General features: G+C 36.1%; 1 protein-coding gene across 2 annotated transcripts in view; it reads right to left on the bottom strand.

Annotated features, from left to right (window-relative positions):
- Positions 1 to 1,000: 1,000 nt before the first annotated feature.
- The window catches only part of CFAP53 (cilia and flagella associated protein 53), a 46,872-nt gene continuing 35,048 nt past the window's right edge, over positions 1,001 to 12,824 (bottom strand). Inside the window, exons 6-8 of one of the 2 annotated variants that reach the window (XM_074200761.1) lie at positions 11,054 to 11,270; positions 2,718 to 2,811; positions 1,001 to 1,335 (exon numbers count right to left, since the gene is read on the bottom strand). In XM_074200761.1, the coding sequence (XP_074056862.1) occupies positions 1,104 to 1,335; positions 2,718 to 2,811; positions 11,054 to 11,270 (543 nt within the window). In that variant the 3' untranslated portion in view covers positions 1,001 to 1,103. Of the gene's footprint in view, positions 1,336 to 2,717; positions 2,812 to 4,520; positions 4,648 to 11,053; positions 11,271 to 12,824 lie in introns of those variants that run through there. The other variant, XM_074200762.1, reaches the window with a different exon arrangement.

Here is a 12,824-nt window from a genome sequence, read left to right as displayed (position 1 = left end):
ACTTAGCTTGCCTTCCAAAAAGAATGGTCAGACTGGAAGTCAAGATGGAGTGTCTTAGCAAAATGATAGAGGAAGAATGACGTTTTTTTTTAACAGTGCTAACAAAAGATTTACAAAATTTATTTCCAATTGATTTCAATATTCCCCATGCTCATGGTTCTCTGCATCAATATTACCAGCAGCCAAGCCATCCAGTCCAGTTCCTAACAGGAATCTTCCGTGATCCCAACTCAAAACAAGTATTCAACTAAAACCTTTCTCTGGAACTTTCTATTGTAGAAGAAACCACTCCTTCCCAAGACGGACTATTTCACTTTTAGTCATTCCTAGTTATTAGGACATTTCTCTTGATTTTAGCTATTCCTCCTGAGACCAGTAGTGTATATATATTAAATATATATAGTTAAAAGATAATTTGAAAAGAGAGAGCACTAATAACAGGTTGATTGGGAAGTGTTCTCAAAGGTGGTGGCACCTGAGCTAAACCTTGAAGGAACATAAAGACTCTGAGAGGAAGAAATTAGGGTGCATTCTAATTATAGGAGATGGCTTGTGAAAAATGAATTGAATGTCCAGTTTGGGAAATTAGCTAGAGTAATGCAGTTTGGAATAAAGGGAAAGGAGTAATTTAAAACAGAGTTGAATGGTAGGTTGAAGTCAAACTAAGGAAAGCCTTAAATACAAATCAAAGGAATTCATATTTTATCCCAGGAGCTATTGGGAGCTACTGAATGTTTTTCAGTAAAGGAATAACATGGTCTACATGGATAAGCATAATAAAAAGTAGAGAATGAACAAGAGGTTAGGCTAATTACATAAATACATCAATGAATCAAGACATGGTGAGAGGAAAGGATAAGAGTAATGGGAAGAGACTTCAGCTAAATTGAAAATAAGGTAGCTAGGTTTCTCTATCATTAAACTTGATATGAGACATTTGAACAAAGAATGAAACATTGTTGTAAATAGGAGGAAAGTAGGGGAAAATAATTCTACAAACTCAAGAAGAAAGGATAGTTTATTGAGTTAGTAAAAATTTGAAAATAAATTATATTTGAGCATTAGAAGAATTAATCTATGTCTTAATGATATGAAATATATTATCATGGAACTGGATCTGCTTTTGGAATAATTCTTCGAAAGGGATGGGTGTTTTCTGGTTTTGCTTCATGCTTTGCAATTACTTTCTGAATTTTTTCACTGAGTTCTTCCTTTGCTGCTAGCCCTGCTTCATACTCTTTCTTTTCTGCTTCTTTTTCTGCAGCTCTCAACTGTTGCTGGTATTCAATTTGAGCTAGCAGTTGCTCCTTGTATTCCACGTTTTCCTTGTATTTTCTATGAATAATAGAAATTATGCAAGTGTAAAATTAGCAAATTAGTCATTCAAATTTCCTTGATATTGTCTTCTAGCCTTCTAGAAGTAAATGACCCCTTCCTCATATAATTGAAAGGATCAGCTAGTCCCCCCCCAAAATAATAATAATTCAATCACAGTAATAATGTACATGCAAAGAATCTGACAGAAAACATTGCAATACAAAAATGAATAGTAAATATCCTTTTTTTAAAGGTTTTTACAAGGCAAATGGGGTTAAGTGGCTTGCCCAAGGCCACACAGCTAGGTAATTATTAAGTGTCTAAGGCCGGATTTGAACTCAAGTTGACTCCAGGGCTGGTGCTCTATCCACTCTGCCACTTAGCTGCCCCAATATTGTTCTTTTTAAGAATGGAAATAGTCATTTTTATTTCTAAAAGTTACCTAAAATGACTATCTGAAGCATGTATGATAAAAACCAGAAGAATAAGTATGGTCCCAAGCTAATAGTGGAGTAATACTAATAGTAAAGTAATATATCTCTTTAAAAAATAAACATACTCATTTTTTTGTGAAAGAAATATCTTCTTTCAGACACTGAAAATGATGGTGGAGGGAATAGTAATGAACCCAGGAAATGAACCATGGAATTAGAAGACTATAGGGTGGCTAGGTTGCAGAGTGGATAGAGCACCAGCCCTGGAGTCAGGAGGACCTGAGTTCAAATAGGACCTCAGACACTTAATAATTACCTAGCTGTGTGGCCTTGGGCAAGCCACTTAACCCCATTGCCTTGCAAAAAAACTAAAAAAAAAAAAAAGAAGAAGATTATGCTAAGTCCCCTTCCTTCTTCAGGCTATAGGCAAATTTGGCCAACTATATTAATTGTTGCTAGGTTGAGGAAGCAGTGAAAAGCCAAGCTTCTCTTTTCCTTATAGTTCTAGTCCAAATTCAGTTGTGGCAGCAGATGAGTGACATGGAGGGTTAGTACAGAAGGTATTTTCATTGACCAAACCCATTATACACAGGAATTGTTAGGTTCCATAACACAGTCAAACTAATAAATATTTATGACAATATACCATTTAGCTTAACAGATCCAAAGAAAGGTGGAAAAATCAGTGAACCATTTTCTCACAGACTTATCAACCTAGGACTATTCCTACCTACCTAGCTGGTCATTCAATACTAGTTTAGCTCTACTACAATTTTTCAATATTTGAATGCCTTCTAAATGAGAGTTTGGCATAAATGACTTTCAAATTTTATAAAGATTTTATTACCTGGAGGGAAAGAATAATACTGATGTGACATTAATAAATACAGTACAGAGGGAGAACACTGTTCTCCATATCTATTATAAATGACTTTTTATTGTAAGAAAGAAAAAATAACATTATACCTTGCAATGTTTTCTGCTTCTTCACGTTCAAGTTCTTCAAAACATTTCACTATTAATTCATCATCAAGACCTTTCTCTTTTGCTTCTCTTTCCACTAAAAAAAAAAAATTAATTAATTTGCAAACTACAGAATTCTGTCACCAAAACAAAAACAAACCAAAAAAACCCCCACTCACTTCCCTAAACAAGATGAAAACTTGCCCACATCTTTCTGGCGTTTGTTACCATATTGTCTTTCAAAAAACTGTTTTATGTGGCCATCTAGTAAATTGCTTCTTGGCAAGCACAATTTATACTTGTAAATCTTTGCTTCTCTTTTTAGTTTGGATATTACAGGTACAAGTTGACTAGAGACAATGTTTCCCATATTTTGGAGCAACAGGACAGAATGACTTTTATTATTTCTTTAATATGCTTTTCTTATGAGGTGTGAAGTAGATGAGCAGATATTTGAACAGGGTTAAAAATTAAAGGAGATATAGGAAGAAGAATGCTTCATAGGTTTTAGTGAAAATGGTTGGAAAACAATTCCCAAGCAGGAGAAATGGATTCAAAATGGATTCAATAACAAACACAGAAATAAAAAGGATGCTGAAAGGGAAACTGAGTCAACTTCCTAGAATATCTAGCTGGCTCTGCATTCTCATTACAGTGGGAACTGAAGCCCAAGTGCCAGGGATCCACAGCTCCAAGACAGGGAGAATTGCCATTCCATAGATCTCTTCTAAATCTCAGAAAAATCACTTTTCCTTCTTCTTGCTAGCTGGGTTTGCTATAGCTAGGTAATTAAGTGTCTGAGGTCTAGCTTTCTTTTTTGACTATTGCTTCCAGTTTAGAACTCATTGACTTACTATTAAATCTTATTTGTTTTGTTTTGTTTTTGCAAGGCAATGGGGTTAAATGACTTGTCCAAACTATTAAATGTCTGAGGTCGAATTTGAACTCAGGTCCTCCTAACTCCAAGGCCACTGTGCCACCTAGCTACCTCTCCTACTATTAATCTTGCTGACCCCTATGGCCCCAAGAGAAATGCTAAACTTCTTATGTTATTTAAAGTTTACAAATAGGGTGGAGATAAGGGAGAGAGAATTCTTTGTTCTAGAGACAGACAATTTAGTCATCTAAAGCTGATCTGGTATTTGGAACCCTTAGGACAAAGAGAAGGATGTTACTAAATTGTATAGTTGTTCCTTCCACATTTTGGCTTTCCCCCTTTTGTATATATCCAGGATTTGATATATTTGGTTTAAGAAATGAGAATTTTGGGGTAGTTTTCAGAAAGTGAAGGCCAGCAGACAACACAGAAGAAGTCTAGACACTCAGAAAGGAATAAAATATATGTATGGTATTGTATAATATCAACTCAAATTTTTCAATAAGGCACTGTAAATGCCCCATAAAAAAAAAAGAAAAAATTCATATTTCTCTGGTACAAAAGGAGGGTCAAAAAATTTTTACATGGATTTTCCAGATCTTGAGGATACCATGCCTCTAACCCCCACAATGTGGGAGGGATAACTCTATAATCCTGGTATATGAAATAAGGATTTAACTACTCTTTAAAATGAATCATGGTCAGGTAAAAATGGCAGCCTAGAATTAGAAATGGGCAAACTCGCTTTAACCACAGGACTCTTTTTTGGAGGACAGAGTTGGAAAGGAAAACCTCATTCCTTGAGAGGGGAAAGAACTGAAAGAACATCACACAGAGGAAGGAGAGTATCCCCTTCTTAACCCTTTAGCAACTTGACCTGCCTTGCTCATTAACACCACATTCTTCCCACAAGAAGAATATTGACTTACTGATTGCTGAGGTTCCTTCTATTCCAGTGACTGCATTGTACCAATGAGGAAACAAGCCCAAAAAGGCTAAGGAACATGTTTAAGGTCATACAGGAAGTATCAAACCTGTTTGTCTCAGTTCTTCTATCTGTAAAATAGGGATAAATGATTTGCTCATGCAATTGATAAGTATCTGAGGCAGGAAGGGAAACCTAGATCCTGACTCTTAAATTCTGACTAAGTAATTCACAGTACAATGTAGATAAGATTTGACCCTTTTGGGGGTTTGATCCAATCTCCTCTAGAACTTGTCCAAACAAATGGGTTCACTCATGGATTTTTTTTTTAATCCTCCTTTTAGGACCCAATTGAATTTCTGCTTGTTCATGAAACCTGTTCAGGTCACAAGAACCCACACTATAGCCTCTGCTTTTCAATTCATTTAACAAATATTTCCTGGTCCATTTACTTGGCATTTAAACAGAGGAGCATAGAGTTAAAGCTGGAAGATACCTTACAGGTCACCTTTCCTTATCCTTATCTTAAACTGTTAATTAAATATTGCATAGGATATTATTTCTATTTCCAGATATTATGGCCCTTACTTTCAGTGAGCCCTGTGAACTCAGCTTGCAAAGGTGAAGAAACATGGGTTTTGAAGCTAATTTAATGAATTTTGTTGTTTGCATTAGAGGGAAGGGCAAATAAATATTGTTATATTTCATTATAAATATGGATCCATGCCCAACAATTAGTTTCATATGTAGAAAAAAAAACCTTTTCAAAGCAAAATCCTTTTGAAAGGGTTAAATCTGGGGGGTGGGGCTAGGTGGCATGATGGATAGAGCACCAGCCCTGGAGTCAGGAGTACCTGAGTTCAAATCTGGCTTCAGACACTTAATAATTACCTAGCTGTGTGGCCTTGGGCAAGCCACTTAACCCCATTGCCTAGCAAAAAAAACTAAAAAAAAAAAGAAAGAAAGGGTTAAATCTCATCTACATTCTATTGTAAACAGTCAGAATTTAAGAATCAAGATTTAGGTTACCCTTCCTGCCACAAATACTCATCAAATACAAGAGCAAATCACTTATCCCTATTTTTCAAACAGAGGAACTGAGAAAGACAGGTTTGATAAGCCACCCATAGCATCTATTGTAATGAATGCAAATATTTTAATCCCACATAGGAAGATTAGAAGCTAGGCAACCATATGTAAATCACTTATACCTGTTTGCCTCAGTTTCCTCATCTACAAAATGAGCTGAAGAAGGAAATTGCAAATCACTCTAGTATTTTGCCAAGAAAATCCCAAATAGAGTCAGAAAGAGTGGAAAATGACTGATTATGTTATTTAATTGGATGATAGCCTACACATAGCTCTGAACTACTGAGAGCTCAATGATAAATCAATGATTAAATGTTAGAGAGGCTGTGATAAGATTGGGACTTTAATGTACTGTTGGTAGAGTTGTGAACTAATCCAACCATTATAGAGAGCAGGAGAGCAATATGGAACTATGCCCAAAGAGCAGTAAAACTGATCATACCCTTTGACCCAGCAATACCAATACTAGGCCTCTATCCAGAAGAAATCATAAAGGTAAAAGACCCACACATTCCAAAATATTCATAGCATTTCTGTTTGTAGTGGCAAAGAATTAGAAATTGAGGGGATGCCCATCAATTGGGGAATGGATAAACAAATTATGGTATATGAATGGTATGGAGCATTATTGTTCTATAAGAAACCATGAATGGTTGGACTCATAGAAAGCATTATAGGAACTGATGCTGAGTGAAGGGAGCAGAGCCAAGAGAACATTATATACATTAACCATAACATTGTGAGTTGATCAACCTTGATGGATGCAGTTCATAGACAATGCCATCCTCATCCAAAAGGAAAAAAGCAAGCAAAAACCCCCACAGAATCTGAATAGATACTATGCTAAACTTTTTTAAAAAAAAACTTCTCTTATGTTTTTCTTTCCTATCTCATGGTTTTCTTTCTTTTCCCTTAGTTCTAATTCCCCATATATAAAATGACTATGATTTAAACATGTTAAACACAAAGGTACATATATAACTTTACCAGAGTGTCTGTCACTGGGAGTGTAAAGGGGGACTTGGAAGGGAGGGTAGCAGAAAAATGTATAACATAAAAATATGCAAGTGGATGAATGTTTAAAAATTTTTACTTGTAATTGAAAAAATAAAAAAGTAGCAATCCAAAAAAATCTACCTCAAAAAAATTTTTAAAAATAAATCAGTGATTAGATAGTTCTTGAAGGTTCACAAAATACTGTTCTAACAACCATTTAGTAAGTAGTACAAATATTATTATTATTCTCATTTCACAGATATAAAAACTGAGGCACAGAGGTTACTTGCTCAGATTCTTAGAACAAATGTCACAAGAATTCCAATCAAAATCTTTCCTACTATCAAGCCCAGTGCATTCTTCTGTATCTGATCGAATTTTCATTTGGTTTATAAAGAGAGACTGGGGAAGATAGAGGATTTCAGGCAACAGCATTTGAACAGTGGGTTCCTAAGAATGAGATAGGGACTGCCAGAAGAGGGGAGGTTGGGGGGTGTGTGACAAAAACAACTCAGATTCTGAGGAAGTAGGAAGTAGGAAGACTATGGAATCATATCAGAGGTTTTTAAAGCTGGACAGGACTTTAGAGACCACTTGGGGTCTTAGGGTCCTGGCCAGTCCTACAATAATCTAGTGGCAGAACTGAAAATTAAATTCAAATACAGGACTCTGACTCCTGGGCAGCTATTAGTACCTAAGAGTCAGAAAGACTCATCTCCCTGCATTCAAAACCAGCCTCAGACATTTACTAACTGTATGACCTTGGACAAAACACTTAACCCTGCTGGCCTCAGTTTCCTCATCTGTAAAACAGGAAAGGAAATGGCAAATCACTCCAATATCTTTGCCAAGAAAATCCTAAATGGGATCACTATCAGACATGACTGAAATGACTGAACAGCTCTGACTCCTGGATCAGGACTCTTAGGAGGGAAATGTAGAGAAAGTGAAGTAGTGACAAGTAATACCTGACAGGGCTTCACCAAACAATCAACAAACATGTATTGTATTGACTCTGCTTCAGGAACTGTGCTAAGTGCCAAGGACACAAATAAAAAGATGAAATGATCCCCAACTTTCAAGGAGTTTCCATTCAAATGCGGAAGTCAATAAGCATCCATGTAAGTAGAATCCATGTAATGTGAAAAAACAGAAATAAATACAAGGGTGTTGGGGGGGATGAGAATTCCCAGTTGGGGGTTCAGGAAAGGAGTCATCATAACTATACTCCAGGCTTGGGGAAAGTCCCCTTCTAAGAGCCCCGATCCAGGAGTCAAGACTATTTGGATTTGATCCTCAGTACTGCCATAAAACTGCTGCATGAGAGTCCCTCAACACCTCCTCCAATGAAAAGTGAAAGGGTTGGACTACAAAAAGAGAGAGGGCAGATGGAATGTTTTGGGTGAGATTCAGAGACAAAGCTAATTTGGTTGGATCAAAGACAGTTGAGTTGGGCAGGGTAGAGTAGGGAGTGATGTAAATAGAGCTGGAAAGATAATTTGGGGTCAGGTTGTTAAAGATTTTAAAAACTAAAGAAGGATGTCTAATTTTAGTGTTCTCAGTAATAGGGAGCCACTGGAATTTATTGAGTAGGAGAGTGACATAATTAAATCTTCCTTTAAGGAAAATCAATTTAGCAAAAGGATGGACTAGAAAGGGAAGAGATTTGAAGCAAAGAGATCAATTAGAAGACAGAGGAATAATCTGGGGGAGAGGTGATTAAGCTGCTAATGTGGTCACTGTGAGTAGAGGAAAAGGGGTCAAATGCAAAGAGATGTAGAACAAGAGGTAGCAACATTTGACAACGGATTGGGATGTGTAAGGAATGTAAAAATGGGTAAAAAGAGTTCAGAATAATACCAAGAGTATGACCAAGCTGGGAGATTTGAACAATGGGAATGCTTTTGATAGAAATAGGAAAGTCTGGAAAGGGGGTGGGATTGGGGGGTATTTGAGATGTCTTTGGGACATCCTGTTGGGAATGTCCAATAGGCAACTGTGATACAAATCTACAATTATTATTAAGTCCAGGGGAGAGACTGGAAATGGCTATATTCATATGGAACTCATCTGCAGAACGATTACAATTAAACCCATAGGGACTAGTTCTGTCACCACAAGAGGACTCTTGACAGATTCTTGAGAAACAAACATACTTGGTGAGATATAGATGAGAAGGCAGCTAGATCCTGAAGTCAAGATGACTTGGAATTAAATCTGGTCTCAGAGACTCAGCAGATGTGATCTTGGACAAGTCATTTAACTTATATTTTTCTTAGTTTGCACAATGATGATAATAGCACCTACTCCCAGGGTTGTTATGAAGATCAAGTAAGATAATATTGCTTAACACAGTGACTGATCCTTAACAGATGTTACAGATAATGATGAGAAAGATGATGTGGTAATGTTTAAGAAGGAGCAGTAAAATAGATAGGAAAAAAATCTGAAAAATGGAGTCTCATGAAAACTCAGAAGGAAGTGGGTGATAAGAAGTATCAAAAATAAAAACAGGGGCAGCTAGGTAATACAGTGGAAAGAGTACCAGCCCTGGAGTCAGGAGGATCTGAGTTCAATTTAAGCTGCAGACATCAATAATTACCTAGCTGTGTGAACATGGGCAAGTCACTTAACCCCATTGCTCCACAAAAAAATAATTAAATAAATAACCAAACAAATAAATAAATAAATAAATGAACAAATGAATAAATAAATGGATGAATGAATAAATAAATAAAAGTAGAGGTGGGCAGCTGGGTGGTACAGTGGATAGAGCCCTGGGCCCTGGAGTCAGAAGGATCTGAGTTCAAATCTATCCTCAGATATTCAGGTATTTACTAGGCATGTGAACTTGGGCAAGTCACAACCCCACTACCTCACAAATTAAAATAAATAAATAAATAAAAGCAGCCAGGTTGAGAAGGATGAAAACTGAGGAAAGATCAAATGATTTAGCAATCAAGAGACCACCTAGATCGCAAAGTGTTGAAAAGTGATAGCAAAGAAAGTAGAGACAATAAGTATAGATAGCTTTTTCTAGGGATCTGAATAAGAAAAGGAAGAATATCAGACTGATATCTTGAAGAGGTGATAGGTTGTAGATGGAAGTGGAGAAAGTCTCTCTCTCTCTCTCTCTCTCTCTCTCTCTCTCTCTCACACACACACACACACACACACACACACACATACATACATACACACACAGAGCCGGGAGAGACACAGGTGATTACTGAGATTGTGATCTCTTGGAAAAGATGGGAGAGAATGGAATGGAATCTGGGGCCATGTAGAGAAATTGGCCTTGGAATATACAGAGACAGAAGGAAAGAAGGAAGGAGATATCAAAGAGTTCTGAGATAAAAAAAAGAGAAAAGAAAGAGCTTGTGGAAAACAAATCACTCAATTTTCTCAGGAAGGAAGGAAGGAAGATTTTTAGCAGAGAGAGAAAGGAAAGAGTAAGCTATGGGAGGTTTGAGGAGAAGAAAAAGTTTGGGATAGCTTCTGTGGAATGTGAGACAAGGAATCAATGATGGAGGAATAAAGTGAGGATCCAGCTGAAATTAGATAATGTGAATTTACAGTGCCTCTAGGTAGCATGGTTGTGTGATTTCCTTCATCTAAATTCCTTACTTGAGTTAGAAAGCATTTAGAAAAAGTAACCCAGGCAATGGTTTGATAAGATAAGAGCAGAGAAAGAAGTTGACAAGAGAATTAAGGGTTGAGGGTTGAGACTGGAAAGGGAAAGAATTAAAGTCCTGCAACTATGAACTATGTTATTCTATGTTATAACTATATTATACTATGAACAAGTTATTGTTAACTAACCCCATTTCCTTTTGGAAAGGATTATTTGCCTAGTAGATCAGAAGAATGTTGGCCATGTGATATATCTGGATTTCAGCAAAGCATCTGACAAAGCCTGCCATTATCTAGTAATGGACAATTTTTAATGGTTAAGTTAGATGGGACTAACTGGCTGAGCTCCTAGATCTCAAAATCAATATGGAGGACAGCCTATGATAGCTCTCTTTTCTGCTTCTTCTGATTAACATTTTTATCACTAACTTGGGTAAAGACATCACTATTAAATCTTCAAATGATATGAATCTGGGAGTTATTTTTCAATAGGAAGGGGAAAAAGATATTTAGATTCACTCTTTACCTGTTATTATTATGGTAATGTATAATATTCATGGAATTTTCTGAATTCTGTAATCTTCCAAACACATTTCCAAGTCCTTCATCAATCTCTTCATTTAGTGCTAAAAAGCTATATTTAATGGTTTTTCTCTCCACTAGATTAAAATTCTCTTAGAGGTAGGGGCCTAAATTAAGAATGTTTTTTTTATTTTCCCCATAGCACCTACCAAAGATAGCTAATACCTAACAACTATGTGTCGATGAATCACTAAAATTGGCCTGGGTCCAGACATTGGCATTTCAGTTTCTTACATTTTTCTATAACTTGTAGTCTCCTGGTAGCCAAGACATCAGCCTTCAGTTGCTTCCTTGCATCCCTGGCAAGCATCAGCTGCGCATCCCTCTTGGCTCTCATCTTTGCTGCTTCAGCCTCTATAATTCTGTCTGTCTCTTCTTCATGAAGTCTCTCAGCTTCCCTACACTGTTTGATATAGGCTTGATAGAGCTTTTGTTCCTTCGAAGTATCTGCCTACATAATAAAAGGAGATGGAATTAAAACCTTTCAAAATGAGACATATCTCTTCCCAATAATTTAAATAAACATAACTTGTTGAGATAAATATGATTTATTAGAGTGACTTTAGTGATTTTATTCACTTTTATTTAGAAGGAGAAAATGTTGCTAATTAAGACAGATAATTATCACACTCTAGAATCTTCATGTGTGAACAGGGCAGTGCTGACATCTTTCAGGGGGAAGACATCTCAAGTTGATTATTCATTAATTCTTCTATTCTTTTATTGAGAAGGTTAGCCATGGGAAAGGCTTTTGAGTTCACATAGATAAGACTAGTTTAAATGGTAGAGAACCCTCACTAGATAAATCAACAAACAAGCATTGATTAAGCAGTTAATATATGGTGGACACATGCTAGGCATTAGGAATACAAAGACAAATTTAAGGCAATGCCCTCCTTAAGGGGCTTACATTCTCTTGGGAACAAGACATAAATGAAACTAGTTGAATTCATGGTATTCTAGAGTTGGAGGGAATTCCAATCTAGAAACTGGAGATAAATTTATACAGTAATGACACTGTAAGGACAAACAACTTTGAAATGTTTAAGAGCTTTGACCAACACAATAATCAGAGGATTCCAGAGGATGGATAATGCAGTGTGCTTCTCATTTCCTGAAAGACAGATGAAAGAGGTACAAAATGAGACATATATATATATTGGACACAGTCAATGGAAGAATTCAATTTACTTGACCATGAATATTGGTTTAAAGATAAAAAAGATGATTGTTTTTCTTTGTTTCTCTCTACCCCCAGGATCCAGCTTCATGGTAGAAGGGAGTTATTAAAATAAAATAGAGTTATTCATTGGAAAGAATTAAACACAGTAAAAGCCATATTGAATGGTGAAGACTGAATTACAGCTATTCTTAGCAATACAGTGATCCAAGACAATACTAAAGGACATGTGCTGAAAAAAATGCTTCATATCTCCAGAGAAAGGACTAATGTCACCTGAATATAGAGAGAAAAATATTATTTTAACTTTATTTTTTTTGTTTGAGGGTATTTTTGGCATAAAATGAGTAATATGGAAATGTTTTACATAGTTGCACATGTAAAATCCATGTCAGATTGCTTATGGTCTCAAGGAGAGGGGGACAGGAGGGATTAAGAAGGGTAAGTAAGAGTTTGGAATTCAAAACTTAAAAACAAGTGTTAAAAACTATTTTACGTGTAATTTTGGGGAAAATTAAATATTACTTTAAAATTAAATTAACTTTTAAAAAAAAGAAACCTTTGAGTTTAGCACATTCATTTCATAGATGAGAGAACTGTTCACAGAAAGAAGCTCAAGGTTACATAGCTGACTAGAAAGAGCCAGGACAAAAAAGAGAGGTCTCCTGCCTCTCAATATAACAATAACTCCTATGGGATAAAAAAATATTCCTTTCATATCTGAGGTAACAAATAACTCACTTATATTCTGGTGGGAAAATTCCAAAAAATCATTATTTCTCCAAGGCATCTTTTTTGAATACTGGCTCAAATAAATTATACAGA

Source organism: Macrotis lagotis, chromosome X (genome assembly GCF_037893015.1).
Source record: "Macrotis lagotis isolate mMagLag1 chromosome X, bilby.v1.9.chrom.fasta, whole genome shotgun sequence".
NCBI classification, from domain to species: domain Eukaryota; kingdom Metazoa; phylum Chordata; class Mammalia; order Peramelemorphia; family Peramelidae; genus Macrotis; species Macrotis lagotis.
This window is presented reverse-complemented; position numbering and strand designations above follow the sequence as displayed.